Genomic DNA, 17,318 nt, shown 5'->3' with positions numbered 1-17,318 from the left:
TACAGTATGTGGTCAGATAGTATTGCATGGTAGTATAGTATTGCAGAGTACAGTATAGTATGGTATTATAGTTTTGCAGGGTACACTATGGTAGTATAGTATTGCAGAGTACAGTATAGTATTGTGGAGTATAGTACAGAATAGTATTGTGGAGTGCAGTATAGTTTTGTGGAGTACAGTATAGTATTGTGGAGTATAGTACAGAATAGTATTGTGGAGTACAGTATAGTTTTGTGGAGTATAGTACAGTGGTGCATAGTACAGTGGTGCACAGTATAGTGGTGCACAGTACAGTGGTGTACAGTACAGTGGTGTACAGTACAGTGCAGTATAGTGGAGTACAGTGCAGTATAGTGGTTTACAGTGCAGTATAGTACAGTGCAGTAAAGAAGGAAGCAGAGAAAGATCCATGACAGAAAGCAGGGGGAGGAGGGGCTGTTTTCAGATAACAGCAGTACAGATTTATTTCTCTTATCAGAGGGAGGTGCCTGAAGAACAAGGAGAGTTCAGAACATGAAAACAGAAAAAAAGATCAATCTGAAAACACAGATCAAAGAAAGACAGAATGAATTTACAGATCAAAAGACGACGAAACTAGAACTACAGAATCAGAATAGCGGAATAAAGAATAGAACAGGAAGAACAGCCTGAACAGTGCTGTTCCAACAGCTGTGCACCCCCCTCCTCAGATAACTCTGAGCAACACAGTTTAATGAGAAACAGGACTTTACAACCCAGACCTGGGTCAGATACATACGTCAAATACTGATTTGATTTGAGACAGGCCCGAAGTTCAAACTCCTCCCCGCACCTCAGGTATTCAATCAATCAATCAATCAATCAATCAATCAATCAATCAATGTATGTGTTGGCCCCCAGGTCTGCTACTAACAAGGTGATCAACACTAACTCATCAAGTCAAGGAGAAGTGAACGTGACAGATGTATTGATTAGTGATCATAGATCCTCCATTTGATATATCTTTATTTTTTTAATGAACTTGTTTCTTCTTCCTCCCTCTGTATATCTGACGGGTGTGTCATCTGCCGTTCGTTGAATATTGGGCTATCATCGTTTCAGTCGTCGTCGTGATGGCTATCGATCGCTTAGGGCTCAGGGCCCGGCTTTGCATGTTGCCGTGGCGACGCTCAGGACTTGATGTTGAGGGCGCGTGCGGACCTCTCGTGGTGCCAGTCCCTCAGACGGGCATAACGAGGGCTCTGAATCTCTGTAAGGAACTTTTCCCTAACCACCCAGAGAGAAAGAGCGAGAGAGAGAGCGAGAAAGAGGTGGAGAGAGAGGTAGAGAGAGAGAGACAATTGACAGGAAATGAAGACAGACAGAAATATGTCTAACAGACAGAGAATTCAACATGCAACGGGAACGGTAAAACTACATCACAACTCAATACGGTAAAACTACATCACAACTCAAAACGAGAAAGTGGTCCTGGAACAAGACCTGTATAAAACTCACGCCCCAAACCACCTGTATAAAACTCACGCCCAGAAACCACCTGTATAAAACTCACGCCCCAAACCACCTGTATAAAACTCACGCCCCAAACCACCTGTATAAAACTCACGCCCCGAAACCACCTGTATAAAACTCACGCCCCGAAACCACCTGTATAAAACTCACGCCCCGAAACCACCTGTATAAAACTCACGCCCCGAAACCACCTGTATAAAACTCACGCCCCGAAACCACCTGTATAAAACTCACGCCCCAAACCACCTGTATAAAACTCACGCCCCAAACCACCTGTATAAAACTCACGCCCCAAACCACCTGTATAAAACTCACGCCCAGAAACCACCTGTATAAAACTCACGCCCAGAAACCACCTGTATAAAACTCACGCCCAGAAACCACCTGTATAAAACTCACGCCCAGAAACCACCTGTATAAAACTCACGCCCCAAACCACCTGTATAACTCACGCCCCAAACCACCTGTATAAAACTCACGCCCAGAAACCACCTGTATAAAACTCACGCCCAGAAACCACCTGTATAAAACTCACGCCCAGAAACCACCTGTATAAAACTCACGCCCCAAACCACCTGTATAAAACTCACGCCCCAAACCACCTGTATAAAACTCACGCCCCAAACCACCTGTATAAAACTCACGCCCAGAAACCACCTGTATAAAACTCACGCCCAGAAACCACCTGTATAAAACTCACGCCCAGAAACCACCTGTATAAAACTCACGCCCCAAACCACCTGTATAACTCACGCCCCAAACCACCTGTATAAAACTCACGCCCAGAAACCACCTGTATAAAACTCACGCCCAGAAACCACCTGTATAAAACTCACGCCCAGAAACCACCTGTATAAAACTCACGCCCCAAACCACCTGTATAACTCACGCCCCAAACCACCTGTATAACTCACGCCCCAAACCACCTGTATAACTCACGCCCCAAACCACCTGTATAACTCACGCCCCAAACCACCTGTATAACTCACGCCCCAAACCACCTGTATAACTCACGCCCCAAACCACCTGTATAACTCACGCCCCAAACCACCTGTATAACTCACCAAACCACCTGTATAACTCACCAAACCACCTGTATAACTCACCAAACCACCTGTATAACTCACCAAACCACCTGTATAACACACCAAACCACCTGTATAACACATCAAACCACCTGTATAACACACCAACCCACCTGTATAAAACCACATGCAGAAGCTTAAAACACCTGAAGTCCATAACTCAACTGTTGAGTTCTACTAGAAGTCTTTAACGGTGAACTCAGCAAGATGAAAACATCACCAGCGTCACGCCCACATTGGGAAGTAGGACATCGCCTCGTTCTGTGTGTATCATCTTGCAGAGTGTACCTTTATTGTTAGCTGTAACACACAGGCATGTCAGCATCGGCCATAACTTTACAGTAACACACTTTACCACACAGCCTTTAAACACACAGACTACACCAGAGTCAGCTGTAGGATATCACACAGACTACACCAGAGTCAGCTGTAGGATATCACACAGACTACACCAGAGTCAGCTGTAGGATATCACACAGACTACACCAGAGTCAGCTGTAGGATATCACACAGACTACACCAGAGTCAGCTGTAGGATATCACACAGACTACACCAGAGTCAGCTGTAGGATATCACACAGACTACACCAGAGTCAGCTGTAGGATATCACACAGACTACACCAGAGTCAGCTGTAGGATATCACACAGACTACACCAGAGTCAGCTGTAGGATATCACACAGACTACACCAGAGTCAGCTGTAGGATATCACACAGACTACACCAGAGTCAGCTGTAGGATATCACACAGACTACACCAGAGTCAGCTGTAGGATATCACACAGACTACACCAGAGTCAGCTGTAGGATATCACACACTACACCAGAGTCAGCTGTAGGATATCACACAGACTAAACCAGAGTCAGCTGTAGGATATCACACAGACTAAACCAGAGTCAGCTGTAGGATATCACACAGGCATAGCTTTATAAACGCACAGGCTGTTTACCTGGCCCTCTTCATTGTCTCATCGTCTGGGTCCTGCACTGAGAGAGCCAGGGGGGGAAAACACAGTATCAGAATGCCCCGATTACATTTTACACTGTTGTTATGACACAACTATGGACTCCTTTCTGTGGCCCCGTGTCAACTTTCTCTCCCTCTCCTGGACCTCTTGTCCCATCTGGGGCCAAGGGTCAACTTCCTCTCCCTCTCCTGGACCTCTTGTCCCATCTGTGGCCCCGTGTCAACATTCTCTCCCTCTCCTGGGCCTCTTGTCCCATCTGTGGCCCCGTGTCAACTTTCTCTCCCTCTCCTGGGCCTCTTGTCCCATCTGGGGCCAAGGGTCAACTTTCTCTCCCTCTCCTGGACCTCTTGTCCCATCTGGGGCTCCGTGTCAACTTTCTCTCCCTCTCCTGGGCTTCTCGTCCTCTCTGGACCACTGACACCTCTCTTTCTCAATTACATTTACAACATGTTTTAAAGAATAGAGAAAGGTCAAATGTTATATTATTGTCTATGTACAGTATTATAACAATGTTCATGTAGTTGAAGTATGAAAGGTAAAATAAATAAACAGATAAATATAGTTTCTATTTACAATGTTGTTTGTTCTCCACTGGTTGTCCTTTTTTCGTGGTAATGGGACACACATCTTGCTGCTGTGTTTGCACATTGCAGTATTTCGCCTAACAGATATGGGAGTTTATCGATGTTTAATTTGCTTTCTAATTATTTGTGGGTCTGTGTAATCTGAGGGAAATATGCGTCTCTAACATGGTCATACATTGGGCAGGAGGTTAGGAAGTGCAGCTCAGTTTCCACCTCATTTTGTGGGCAGTGTGCACCTAGCCTGTCTTCTCTTGAGAGCCAGGTCTGCCTACAGCGGCCTTTCTCAATAGCAAGGCTAAGCTCACTGAGTCTGTATATAGTCAAAGCTTTCCTTAAGTTTGGGTCAGTCCCAGTGGTCAGGTATTCTGCCACTGTGTACTCTCTGTTTAGGGCCAAATAGCATTCTAGTTTGCTCTGTTTTTTGGTTTATCCTTTCCAGCGTGTCAAATAGTTATCTTTTTGCTCCTGCAACATTTGGTTGGGTCTAAACGTGTTTCTGTCCTTGGGGCTCTGTGGGGTCCGATTGTGAACAGAGCCCCAGAACCAGCTGGCTGAGGAGATTCTTCTCCAGGTTTATCTCTCTGTAGGTGAGGGATTTGTGGTAGATTTTGTGAAATTTTGGTTGGTTAGTAGACCCCAGACCTCACAACCATTCTTGGCAATGGGTTCAATAACTGATTGAAGTATTTTTTTGCCAGATCCTAATCTGGGAGGTAGAGTTTTATGTTCCTTTTGATGGTGTAGAAGGCACTTCATGCCTTGGCTCTTAGATCCTTCAAATCATTGTGGAATTTACCTGTGGTGCTGATGTTTAGGCGGAGGTAGGTGTAATTCTGTGTGTTCTCTAGGGCAGCCAGTGTCTAGATTTAATTTGTAATTGTTGTCTTGGCTACTGGACATTTTTTTAAACAAAAATTGTGTCTTACTGAGACTCACTGTCTGGGCACAAGTCTGACAAAATCTGTTCTAGTGCCCTCGTCTATTCATTGATATTTTTATGTTGAAGCGGGTCACTCACCTCACCTCACCTCACCTCACCTCACCTCACCTCACTCACTGTAGTCGGTGCCTGTGAGTTGGGCCAGCATGCGGAAGGAGCGGGACTGGGTAGTGCCTGTGCGGGGCTGCCAATCCTGAGTGTCCTCGATCAGCCTCTTCTTGCTGCGGTCGTTGGGGATGAACATGGGGATGCCATCCACCCGCAGACCGTGCCTAGTACACACCCCATGTCACCACAATGTTAATATAACGTTAACAACGGACCATGCACAGAAACACGCGCAAGGTTCCCACAATGTTCCAACAACGTTAACATAACAAACACATGGCATTATCAATGTTAGAACAACCACGACGTGAAGCCAGCGACGGGCAAGCGAAGAATGATAGCTAATAATTACCGAACTTATGGATAGACAGACTACTATAGGACAGACTACTATAGGACAGACTACTATAGGACAGACTACTATAGGACAGACTACTATAGGACAGACTACTATAGACTACTACAGAAAAACTACTGTAGGACAGACTACTGTAGGACAGACTACTGTAGGACAGACTACTGTAGGACAGACTACTGTAGGACAGACTACTGTAGGACAGAATGCAGCCAGCAGATGATCAAACACACACATACAGCACATAACCAACAAACCAGAACCCTAAATCCCTGGTCAAAAGCAATGCACTATATAGGGAATAGGGTGCCATAGGGCTCTGGTCAAAAGTAGTGCACTACGTAGGGAATAGGGTGCCATAGGGCTCTGGGTCTAAAGTAGTGCACTACGTAGGGAATAGGGTGCCATTTCGAATGCAGACCATGTCATATTCAACCTGTCCTCCAATATGTCCTATCTAACATGGCTGTCTGACACCGTGTCAATATGTCCACGCCGACACCGTGTCAATATGTCCTCTCCGACACCGTGTCAATATGTCCTCTCCGACACCGTGTCAATATGTCCTCTCTGACACCGTGTCAATATGTCCTCTCTAACATGGCTCTAGTGACCAGCGGTCAAATAGGTAGGACCATAATGCATCCGTCTCTTACTTCTCGTGTTGGTAAATCTGGTGGTCATAGAAAGCTTGATCATCTCTGCAGGGGGGAGGAGGAAGAGGAGTACATGGGGCAGGGATGAAGAAAATAAGGGGAGAAGAGGCAGGAGGAAGAGGAGAGGGAGGAGGAGAGTGGAAAGAGGGAGGGCAGGAGGAAGAGGAGAGGGGGAGAGAGGGCGGACGAGAGTGGAAAGAGGGAGGGCAGGAGGAAAAGGAGAGGGGAGAGAGGGCAGGAGGAAGAGGAGGGAGAGGAGAGATTGAGAGTAGGGAGGGAGGAAGGTCAGGAGGAAAAGGAGAGGAAGAGAGGATGAGAGGAGGAAGAGGATGAGAAGAGAAGAGAAAATGAGAGGAGGGCAGGAGGAGAGGTTAAGAGGGCAGGAGGAAGAGGTGAGGATGAGAGGGAGGGAGGAGAGGATGAGGAGGGAGGGCATGGGGAAGAAGAGAGGAAGGAGGGAGGGCAGGAGGAAGAGAGGAGAGGATGAGAGTAAGAGAGGGAGGGAGGGCAGGAGAAAGAGAGGAGGAGAGGAGGGAGGGCAGGAGGACGAGGAGAGTAGTAGAAGACAGGAGGAACAACAAATTACAGGAGAATAAGAGAAATACTGTTAGATAAAGAATGAACTGTGTTACTGTTACTACTGACCTGTGTTACTACTGACCTGTGTTACTACTGACCTGTGTTACTACTGACCTGTGTTACTACTGACCTGTGTTACTACTGACCTGTGTTACTACTGACCTGTGTTACTACTGACCTGTGTTACTACTGACCTGTGTTACTACTGACCTGTGTTACTACTGACCTGTGTTACTACTGACCTGTGTTACTACTGACCTGTGTTACTACTGACCTGTGTTACTACTGACCTGTGTTACTGTTACTACTGACCTGTGTTACTACTGCTAAGAGAAAGACCTTCACTAATCATTACTAACCACTAGCTCAGATACTGACAGGAAAACTATGATTTAACATCCAAGTAAAAAGGAAGTAAAGAGAGTTTACTGACTTCTCATCCATCTGCGGAGAGAAAGAAGAGAGAAAGAAGATGGGGGTTCAGTTTGGAAAAACAAGACGACAACAGTTGGTAAGAACTTGTCAAATCAACAATAGTTGTAGAGAACAGTCAACAGTGAGGAGACAGATTCGTTGTGGGATGCAGAGTATCATGCAGTTGGGGTGAAAACAAACACAGGTTTTCATTGTTGACGGGTTCCTTCAGAGAGACACAGCATGGGCTGTTCCGATGGCTTTCACACAAAAGGCGCAGGCAGGCTGTGACACACATCTGGAAGGCATCCAATGTCCCCGTCTTCATCTCGCGGATTCAGAACAGATCCGTTTCAAGTTGATGTCTGTATTGAGTGTTTGTCTAACTTCTAAAACTATTTATTTATTTATCCTTTGTTTAGAAACACATTGTATTTTACAATAATTATCTGGCCTGTAAATTTAAATCCATAAACTTATTTACGACCAACCAGAAAGCCAAATATGTCCCTTGCGTTTTACACTTCTATAACAATGCAGTAATAAATGTGTGTCATTGGACTGATGACATCATGACAGCTCTGTGCAAATACACCAGACCTGCCAGTGTACAACATGCCTAGACATTGGACACATTCCCTGCTTTATTCTGTATCACCCAAACATGCCAAACTATCTAGTACACCCCATAAACTAGATTACTACTGTGTAGTGGAAAGACCTCATATTCAACCTGTTCCTGTGAAGAATTAATATCTTCCAGCAGGGTTGGGATCAATTCCATTTCAACCCAGCCAATTCAGGAAGTAAACTGGTAAATTCCAATTTTCCTCAAAGCTTCGATGAGAAACAATTGTAATTTCAGTTTACTTCCTGAATGGAAATGGAATTGATCCCAACCCTATAGAACGCTGTTTGCGTGTCAAAAAAGATACGTTGAATTAACACTATTTGACGCATCAGCTAGCTAGCTTTAGCTTGGTACCTTGCCGGAACCAATGCAACCAGCCTGAAAACAATGACCAGAAACAATAATTTTCAATATTCTTAGCAATGATTTAGGAGTCCATGTGATTAAGTATTACCTAGGCAGCCACGTTGTTGTTCTCTTATTGAAATACAACTTCAGTTCATGAACTTAACTAGTTAGCTAGATAACAAAGTAAACAAGCTAGCCAGTTACCTAGCCTCGTTGCCACAAGCTAACGTTATAAGCGGCAAGCTAGATTCATCTGGCTATTGTGGCTTGATCGGACGCGACCATTACCAACCAAATACAAAAAACACCGTGTCAATATGTCCTCTCTAACACTGTGTCAAATATGTGCTATAAATGACATCTAGCTAGATAGTTAGCCAAATATAGCTACTGAAACAGATGTCATTTTGATTTGTTTTAGGTGGAAAACATTGTTTGCATTCATCAGCCAGCTAGCTTTTTTTCCTGACCAGCACCGTCCCAGAGTCCTGACTCGTTTGGCAGCGGCAGGTGCGCAAGACAAAACTTTACAAGAATCATAGCATACGAACTGGTGAATCGCTGTTAGATATGAAATATGAGTGATGGTGTAATAAATCTGTAATGACTACGTAAAAAAAATACATTTATGAACGTGTTCAATTATTACATGTGAAATTCAGTCATATTCAGGTTCTGATTAGTCAACAAGCTTAGTTGACGCGTCAAATACTGTTATTTGGTGTGCATCGCAAAGACCCAAACGGCGTTCCATACAACCCTGCCTTGTCGTAGGTCACAGATTAGTTCTGAACATGAATAGTAGGACTCTGTATGATTTAGTCTCTGTCATAAAGAAAACAGCTGTGTGAAGGAGTGGCAGTTTAGTATCCTGCTGAATAATGTGGAGGGTAACCTAATCCACAAAACATACTGGAGGAAGATGGCCGGAGGACAGACGGCTGGAGGACAGACTACTCCTTTAAAAAAAATTTTTTAAAACAACTTTGTACTGCTTCTTTAAAACTGTTCACAACAATCTTATGACTCTTCATAGATAAGATTAATATGGTCTTCTAAAAGAAGACTGGATGAAGTCGGAGCTTTTTCACAATAGAGTCATCTGTTTCTAGTGTTATAAACCCCTATTTCTCTTTCTCAGTTTGCTGTGCTTGAGACACAGAATACAGACGTGGCCTTAACTGTTTATAACAACTTGCTAGTGTTTCTAACCTCTATCTAGGAAGTGTTTTAGACCGTGGAAGTATGAGTGCTATACAGGTCAGGGTTCAGGTCCGTGTGACTTCTCCAAGTAAGGCTAGTTAGGTAACCCAGCACCACCTCAGTAAAAACCATTCTGACAGCTCAGCAGATTCTAAGCGAAAGGTCCTGAGCGCAGAACAGCTAAATACAGTCACAGACAACATCTAGACCTTTCTAAAAAGTCATACCTTAACACATCCTCTATCCCTTCCCCCAACACACCACGGTGACCGTGAACCAAGTATCAGGCATGGAACAAGGTTTGCAAAATCCTTCAAACTTTCCCCAAACTACCAGATTATCTAGAAATCCTGATCAGAGGACTCTGGATTTCCTACTTACAGGAATCTTCCTAAAGGGTTTGTAAAAGCCTGGATCCCCCCCATCTGGAACAGTAACACCTGGTCGGACCACCCTGTTAATTTAAAGCCCCCTGTACTTTATAAATAGGGCACTACCTTTAACCAGAACCCCTATGTAGGGCACTACCTTTAACCAGAACCCCCCTATGTAGGGCACTACCTTTAACCAGAACCCCCCTATGTAGGGCACTACCTTTAACCAGAACCCCCCTATGTAGGGCACTACCTTTAACCAGAACCCCCCTATGTAGGGCACTACCTTTAACCAGAACCCCCCTATGTAGGGCACTACCTTTAACCAGAACCCCCCTATGTAGGGCACTACCTTTAACCAGAACCCCCCTATGTAGGGCACTACCTTTAACCAGAACCCCCCTATGTAGGGCACTACCTTTAACCAGAACCCCCCTATGTAGGGCACTACCTTTAACCAGAACCCCCCTATGTAGGGCACTACCTTTAACCAGAACCCCCCTATGTAGGGCACTACCTTTAACCAGAACCCCCCTATGTAGGGCACTACCTTTAACCAGAACCCCCCTATGTAGGGCACTACCTTTAACCAGAACCCCCCTATGTAGGGCACTACCTTTAACCATAACCCCTATGTAGGGCACTACCTTTAACCAGAACCCCTATGTAGGGCACTACCTTTAACCAGAACCCCTATGTAGGGCACTACCTTTAACCAGAACCCCCCTATGTAGGGCACTACCTTTAACCAGAACCCCCCTATGTAGGGCACTACCTTTAACCAGAACCCCTATGTAGGGCACTACCTTTAACCAGAACCCCCTATGTAGGGCACTACCTTTAACCAGAACCCCTATGTAGGGCACTACCTTTGACCAGAGCTATATACTGAGTGTACAAAACATTAAGGACACCTTCCTAATATTGAGTTGCAAACCCACCCGCCTCTTCTGCCCTCAGAACAGCCTCAACGGGATACTGGCAAAGAGAATGTTCTCTTTCTCTAGCCAATAAGACAAAGATAATGTTCTCTCTCTCTAGCCAATAAGACAAAGTTGAAGCATTCGTCTGATGGACGTCCATTTTATTTCCTGTATTCCACTCAACAGTCTGGTCTCAACAGACCAGGAGAAGACATCTTCTGATTAGATCATCAAATCATACTACAACTTAACCTTCCCTCTTAAAATGTGCAGTCAGCAATTTCTACTCCCCAGAGAGTTACCTGAATGACTCAGAGCTGAAACGTATACCTAAAATCTACCTTCCACAGGAACCCAGAGTGACTTGTTTAACTCAAATACAGGGAAACATTTGGTCTGTTCTCTCCCAGAGAAGGTGTGGTGTTTGGTCTGTTCTCTCCCAGAGGAGGTGTGGTGTTTGGTCTGTTCTCTCCCAGAGGAGGTGTGGTGTTTGGTCTGTTCTCTCCCAGAGGAGGTGTGGTGTTTGGTCTGTTCTCTCCCAGAGGAGGTGTGGTGTTTGGTCTGTTCTCTCCCAGAGGAGGTGTGGTGTTTGGTCTGTTCTCTCCCAGAGGAGGTGTGGTGTTTGGTCTGTTCTCTCCCAGAGGAGGTGTGGTGTTTGGTCTGTTCTCTCCCAGAGGAGGTGTGGTGTTTGCATGGTTGTTTGTTTGTTTGTGTACCTACCCGTTGTGTGGCTGTAGCATGCTGGCGGGGGCCGCTGAGGCCGGGGTGTTAACTTTAGGGGCGTACGTCACAGGTTTAATGACCGTGTTACCGCCGCCAGGCGTGAATGGCCGCGCCATCTTGTTAATAGCGGTGCTGGGGGCAAAGGAGTATTTGGGCTGAACGGAGGCGGGGGCGAGCGAATCCTACAGGGTGTGAGAAGGGGGGGGGGGGACACAGGGGAAAAAAACCCACAGCAAATAACATGCAGTTAGACAAACACACATGTGCATTAATTGTGTGGGCCCTAGCTAAGCGTACGTGTGTACTATACTGTACACACACACACACACACACACACACACACACACACACACAAACACATATTTTGGCCCATTGACTACCCATAGTAGTGCACTACTTTTGACCCATTGACTACCCATAGTAGTGTACTACTTTTGACCCAGTGACTACCCATAGTAGTACACTATGTAGGGAATAGGGTACCATATGGAAAGCAAATATATTTATCTTGGAATGCAGGAGTTGGTCCTACTAAGGATTTTCCTCTGTCTCTGTTAGCGTGGCTATGATTTTCCTCTGTCTCTGTTAGCGTGGCTATGATTTTCCTCTGTCTCTGTTAGCGTGGCTATGATTTTCCTCTGTCTCTGTTAGCGTGGCTATGATTTTCCTCTGTCTCTGTTAGCGTGGCTATGGTCCGTCTCTGTTAGCGTGGCTATGGTCCGTCTCTGTTAGCGTGGCTATGGTCCTCCTCTGTTAGCGTGGCTATGGTCCTCCTCTGTTAGCGTGGCTATGGTCCTCCTCTGTTAGCGTGGCTATGGTCCTCCTCTGTTAGCGTGGCTATGGTCCTCCTCTGTTAGCGTGGCTATGGTCCTCCTCTGTTAGCGTGGCTATGGTCCTCCTCTGTTAGCGTGGCTATGGTCCTCCTCTGTTAGCTTGGCTATGGTCCTCCTCTGTTAGCTTGGCTATGGTCCTCCTCTGTTAGCTTGGCTATGGTCCTCCTCTGTTAGCTTGGCTATGGTCCTCCTCTGTTAGCTTGGCTATGGTCTTCCTCTGTTAGCTTGGCTATGTCTTCCCTGTTAGCGTGCTATGTCTCCTCTGTTAGCTTGGCTATGGTCTTCCTCTGTTAGCTTGGCTATGGTCTTCCTCTGTTAGCTGGCTATGGTCTTCCTCTGTTAGCTTGGCTATGGTCTTTCCCCCCCCGCTGTTAGCTTGTGCTATGGTCCTTCCTCTGTTAGCTTGGCTATGGTCTTCCTCTGTTGCTTGGCTATGGTCTTCCTCTGTTAGCTTGGCTAGGGTCTTCCTCTGTTAGCTTGGCTATGGTCTTCCTCTGTTAGCTTTGGCTATGGTCTTCCTCTGTTAGCTTGGCTATGGTCTTCCTCTGTTAGCTTGGCTATGGTCTTCCTCTGTTAGCTTGGCTATGGTCTTCCTCTGTTAGCTTGGCTATGGTCTTCCTCTGTTAGCTTGGCTATGGTCTTCCTCTGTTAGCTTGGCTATGGTCCTCCTCTGTTAGCTTGGCTATGGTCTTCCTCTGTTAGCTTGGCTATGGTCTTCCTCTGTTAGCTTGGCTATGGTCTTCCTCTGTTAGCTTGGCTATGGTCTTCCTCTGTTAGCTTGGCTATGGTCTTCCTCTGTTAGCTTGGCTATGGTCTTCCTCTGTTAGCTTGGCTATGGTCTTCCTCTGTTAGCTTGGCTATGGTCTTCCTCTGTTAGCTTGGCTATGGTCTTCCTCTGTTAGCTTGGCTATGGTCTTCCTCTGTTAGCTTGGCTATGGTCTTCCTCTGTTAGCTTGGCTATGGTCTTCCTCTGTTAGCTTGGCTATGGTCTTCCTCTGTTAGCTTGGCTATGGTCTTCCTCTGTTAGCTTGGCTATGGTCTTCCTCTGTTAGCTTGGCTATGGTCTTCCTCTGTTAGCTTGGCTATGGTCTTCCTCTGTTAGCTTGGCTATGGTCTTCCTCTGTTAGCTTGGCTATGGTCTTCCTCTGTTAGCTTGGCTATGGTCTTCCTCTGTTAGCTTGGCTATGGTCTTCCTCTGTTAGCTTGGCTATGGTCTTCCTCTGTTAGCTTGGCTATGGTCTTCCTCTGTTAGCTTGGCTATGGTCTTCCTCTGTTAGCTTGGCTATGGTCTTCCTCTGTTAGCTTGGCTATGGTCTTCCTCTGTTAGCTTGGCTATGGTCTTCCTCTGTTAGCTTGGCTATGGTCTTCCTCTGTTAGCTTGGCTATGGTCTTCCTCTGTTAGCTTGGCTATGGTCTTCCTCTGTTAGCTTGGCTATGGTCTTCCTCTGTTAGCTTGGCTATGGTCTTCCTCTGTTAGCTTGGCTATGGTCTTCCTCTGTTAGCTTGGCTATGGTCTTCCTCTGTTAGCTTGGCTATGGTCTTCCTCTGTTAGCTTGGCTTGGCTATGGTCTTCCTCTGTTAGCTTGGCTATGGTCTTCCTCTGTTAGCTTGGCTATGGTCTTCCTCTGTTAGCTTGGCTATGGTCTTCCTCTGTTAGCTTGGCTATGGTCTTCCTCTGTTAGCTTGGCTATGGTCTTCCTCTGTTAGCTTGGCTATGGTCTTCCTCTGTTAGCTTGGCTATGGTCTTCCTCTGTTAGCTTGGCTATGGTCTTCCTCTGTTAGCTTGGCTATGGTCTTCCTCTGTTAGCTTGGCTATGGTCTTCCTCTGTTAGCTTGGCTATGGTCTTCCTCTGTTAGCTTGGCTATGGTCTTCCTCTGTTAGCTTGGCTATGGTCTTCCTCTGTTAGCTTGGCTATGGTCTTCCTCTGTTAGCTTGGCTATGGTCTTCCTCTGTTAGCTTGGCTATGGTCTTTGGCTATGGTCTTCCTCTGTTAGCTTGGCTATGGTCTTCCTCTGTTAGCTTGGCTATGGTCTTCCTCTGTTAGCTTGGCTATGGTCTTCCTCTGTTAGCTTGGCTATGGTCTTCTCTGTTAGCTTGGCTATGGTCTTCCTCTGTTAGCTTGGCTATGGTCTTCCTCTGTTAGCTTGGCTATGGTCTTCCTCTGTTAGCTTGGCTATGATCTTCCTCTGTTAGCTTGGCTATGATCTTCCTCGGTCTCTGTTAGCGTGGCTATGATCTTCCTCGGTCTCTGTTAGCGTGGCTATGATCTTCCTCGGTCTCTGTTAGCGTGGCTATGATCTTCCTCGGTCTCTGTTAGCGTGGCTATGATCTTCCTCGGTCTCTGTTAGCGTGGCTATGATCTTCCTCGGTCTCTGTTAGCGTGGCTATGATCTTCCTCGGTCTCTGTTAGCGTGGCTATGATCTTCCTCGGTCTCTGTTAGCGTGGCTATGATCTTCCTCGGTCTCTGTTAGCGTGGCTATGATCTTCCTCGGTCTCTGTTAGCGTGGCTATGATCTTCCTCGGTCTCTGTTAGCGTGGCTATGATCTTCCTCGGTCTCTGTTAGCGTGGCTATGATCTTCCTCGGTCTCTGTTAGCGTGGCTATGATCTTCCTCGGTCTCTGTTAGCGTGGCTATGATCTTCCTCGGTCTCTGTAGCGTGGCTATGATCTTCCTCGGTCTCTGTTAGCGTGGCTATGATCTTCCTCGGTCTCTGTTAGCGTGGCTATGATCTTCCTCGGTCTCTGTTAGCGTGGCTATGATCTTCCTCGGTCTCTGTTAGCGGGGCTATGATCTTCCTCGGTCTCTGTTAGCGTGGCTATGATCTTCCGCGGTCTCTGTTAGCCGTGGCTTCTTCTCGGTCTCTGTTAGCGTGGCTATGATCTTCCTCGGTCTCTGTTAGCGTGGCTATGATCTTCTCGGTCTCTGTTAGCGTGGCTATGATCTTCTCGGTCTCTGTTAGCGTGGCTATGATCTTCCTCGGTCTCTGTTAGCGTGGCTATGATCTTCCTCGGTCTCTGTTAGCGTGGCTATGATCTTCCTCGGTCTCTGTTAGCGTGGCTATGATCTTCCTCGGTCTCTGTTAGCGTGGCTATGATCTTCCTCGGTCTCTGTTAGCTCTTCCTCGGTCTAGGAGGAGATGGTGGTGGAGGAGGAGATGGTGGAGGAGGTAGGATGAGGAGGTGGTGGAGTAGGAGGAGATGGTGGAGGAGGTGGTGGAGGAGGAGGAGGTGGTGGTGGTGGTGGTGGAGGTATGTTGTTAAGAGAGGCCATTAGAAGACAAACAAAGTGATTCCCTCTCATCCGACACCACAATGCAACATTAACAGCCTGTGTCGGGGAAACTATCTAAGCACTGGCATAGACAGGATAATATATCATAGTGGACTATGGACCAGATAAGGACTGTTTCTTTACTGCCTAGTGAAGACCAGACAGACAGGACTGTTTCTTTACTGCCTAGTGAAGACCAGACAGACAGGACTGTTTCTTTACTGCCTAGTGAAGACCAGACAGACAGGACTGTTTCTTTACTGCCTAGTGAAGACCAGACAGACAGGACTGTTTCTTTACTGCCTAGTGAAGACCAGACAGGACTGTTTCTTTACTGCCTAGTGAAGACCAGACAGGACTGTTTCTTTACTGCCTAGTGAAGACAGAGATCTGTTGATTCACATTGCAGAAGCATCACAGTGTTTCAGGAGGTGTGAGGTTAAGACAACACAGACATGAAATGAAATGACATCCTTTTCCATGTACAGCTCACTACTTTTGACCCGAGCCCTGATAGAGTAGTGCACTATACAGGGAATAGGGTGGTGTTTGGGATGCAGAGCCCTGATAGAGTAGTGCACTATACAGGGAATAGGGTGGTGTTGGGATGCAGGCCAGACACTCTTACCTTCTGATCGCCACCCACATGGAAAGCTCTGAAAAAAAGGTTGGAAAACAGGTGTTAGAAAATAAAGTTAGAATGTCACAGTAGTAGATCCTATAAAACCTTAATTTATACTGAACAAAAAATGATAAAAACGCAACATTTAGAAAGTGATGGTCGCAGGTTTCATGAGCTGAAATAAAATAACAGAAATGTTCCATATGCCTAAATTTTGTGAACAAATTATTTTTACCATCCCTGTTAGTGAACATTTCTCATTTGCCAAGATAATCCATCCACCTGACAGGGGACAAGAAAAGGCCACTCTAAAATGCGCAGTTTTGTCAGACGGGTGGAAAGCCAGTACGAGGGTTAGCGCTCAGCCTAGAATGAAAGGTGGCCGGTGCGTGGGAGAGAAATTATATGTAGCGTTCCAAAACTACATACTCAAAACCCATGAAGAAGAATTACTCAAGGAGGCAGAGATGCAAAAAATAATGCTAATTTAATCCATGTTCAGAAGAATACAACAAGTGAAAGTTGAGCTAATAAATAAATAAAACAGCAATACGTTTCTGCCTTCATCAGTGGAAACAAATTAAGACGACACGTAATTAAAACACCCGCTGTGCACAACAGGTGCAAGCAGATAGTTAGACTGACCTTGTATATGTTTTCTTGTAGTGTTGTCTACAGGCACCAGCAGTCACCCTCCCCTCCCCTCGCTCTCTGACCTTTTAAACCCACTCGACTATTTCATATCTATTGCTTCTGATATTGCTACGTAGCCCAGACTGTTGTGAATTGTCCATGTTTAAAACTCTTCTATAATATGCAGTGAATCTCGATTGAGTGCCTGAAGACAAACACTAGTAGAAACATATCTATATTCTTGCACCTGTTAAACACAGCAGGTGTTAGGTGTCTTAAACGTGTTTGTACTGATGAAGGCATAAGCTCTGATTAGCACCTTGCACTTTCACTTCTTGTATTCTTTCGAACACGGATTAAATTTAATTTAATGATTTTATTTTTTTGCATCTCGGCCTCCCGCCGTTCTTCCTCTTCATGGTTTTGAGTGGAAGTACTTTTTGAACACAATGCCACGGATGTCTCAAGTTGAAGGAGCGTGCAATTGGGCATGCTGACTGCAGGAATGTCCACCAGATATGTTGCTAGATAATTGAATGGTTTATTTCTCTACCATAAGCCGCCTCCATCATTTT

At 45.9% G+C, this 17,318-nt stretch overlaps 2 protein-coding genes across 4 annotated transcripts in view; both read right to left on the bottom strand.

Moving 5' to 3' along the window:
• Positions 1–17,318, bottom strand: part of LOC115205770 (PDZ and LIM domain protein 7) — a 106,483-nt gene that overhangs the window by 14,816 nt on the left and 74,349 nt on the right. For all 3 annotated transcript variants that reach the window (XM_029772083.1, XM_029772084.1, XM_029772086.1), the window contains exons 4-5: positions 16,117–16,144; positions 11,380–11,564 (exon numbers count right to left, since the gene is read on the bottom strand). In XM_029772083.1, coding sequence (XP_029627943.1) covers positions 11,380–11,564; positions 16,117–16,144 — 213 coding nt within the window. The remainder of the gene's footprint in view (positions 1–11,379; positions 11,565–16,116; positions 16,145–17,318) is intronic.
• LOC115205772 (PDZ and LIM domain protein 7-like) lies at positions 947–8,059 on the bottom strand. Its single transcript, XM_029772087.1, has 5 exons — positions 7,200–8,059; positions 6,188–6,232; positions 5,186–5,340; positions 3,527–3,563; positions 947–1,245 (listed from the first exon to the last, which is right to left on the bottom strand). The coding sequence occupies exons 1-5, from the start codon at positions 7,208–7,210 to the stop codon at positions 1,149–1,151; spliced, it is 345 nt and encodes a 114-aa protein (XP_029627947.1). The 5' UTR covers positions 7,211–8,059; the 3' UTR covers positions 947–1,148.

Source organism: Salmo trutta, chromosome 13, assembly GCF_901001165.1.
Source record: "Salmo trutta chromosome 13, fSalTru1.1, whole genome shotgun sequence".
Taxonomy (NCBI): domain Eukaryota; kingdom Metazoa; phylum Chordata; class Actinopteri; order Salmoniformes; family Salmonidae; genus Salmo; species Salmo trutta.
The sequence above is the reverse complement of the archived record's forward strand: the minus strand, read 5'-3'. Positions and strand labels throughout refer to the sequence as shown.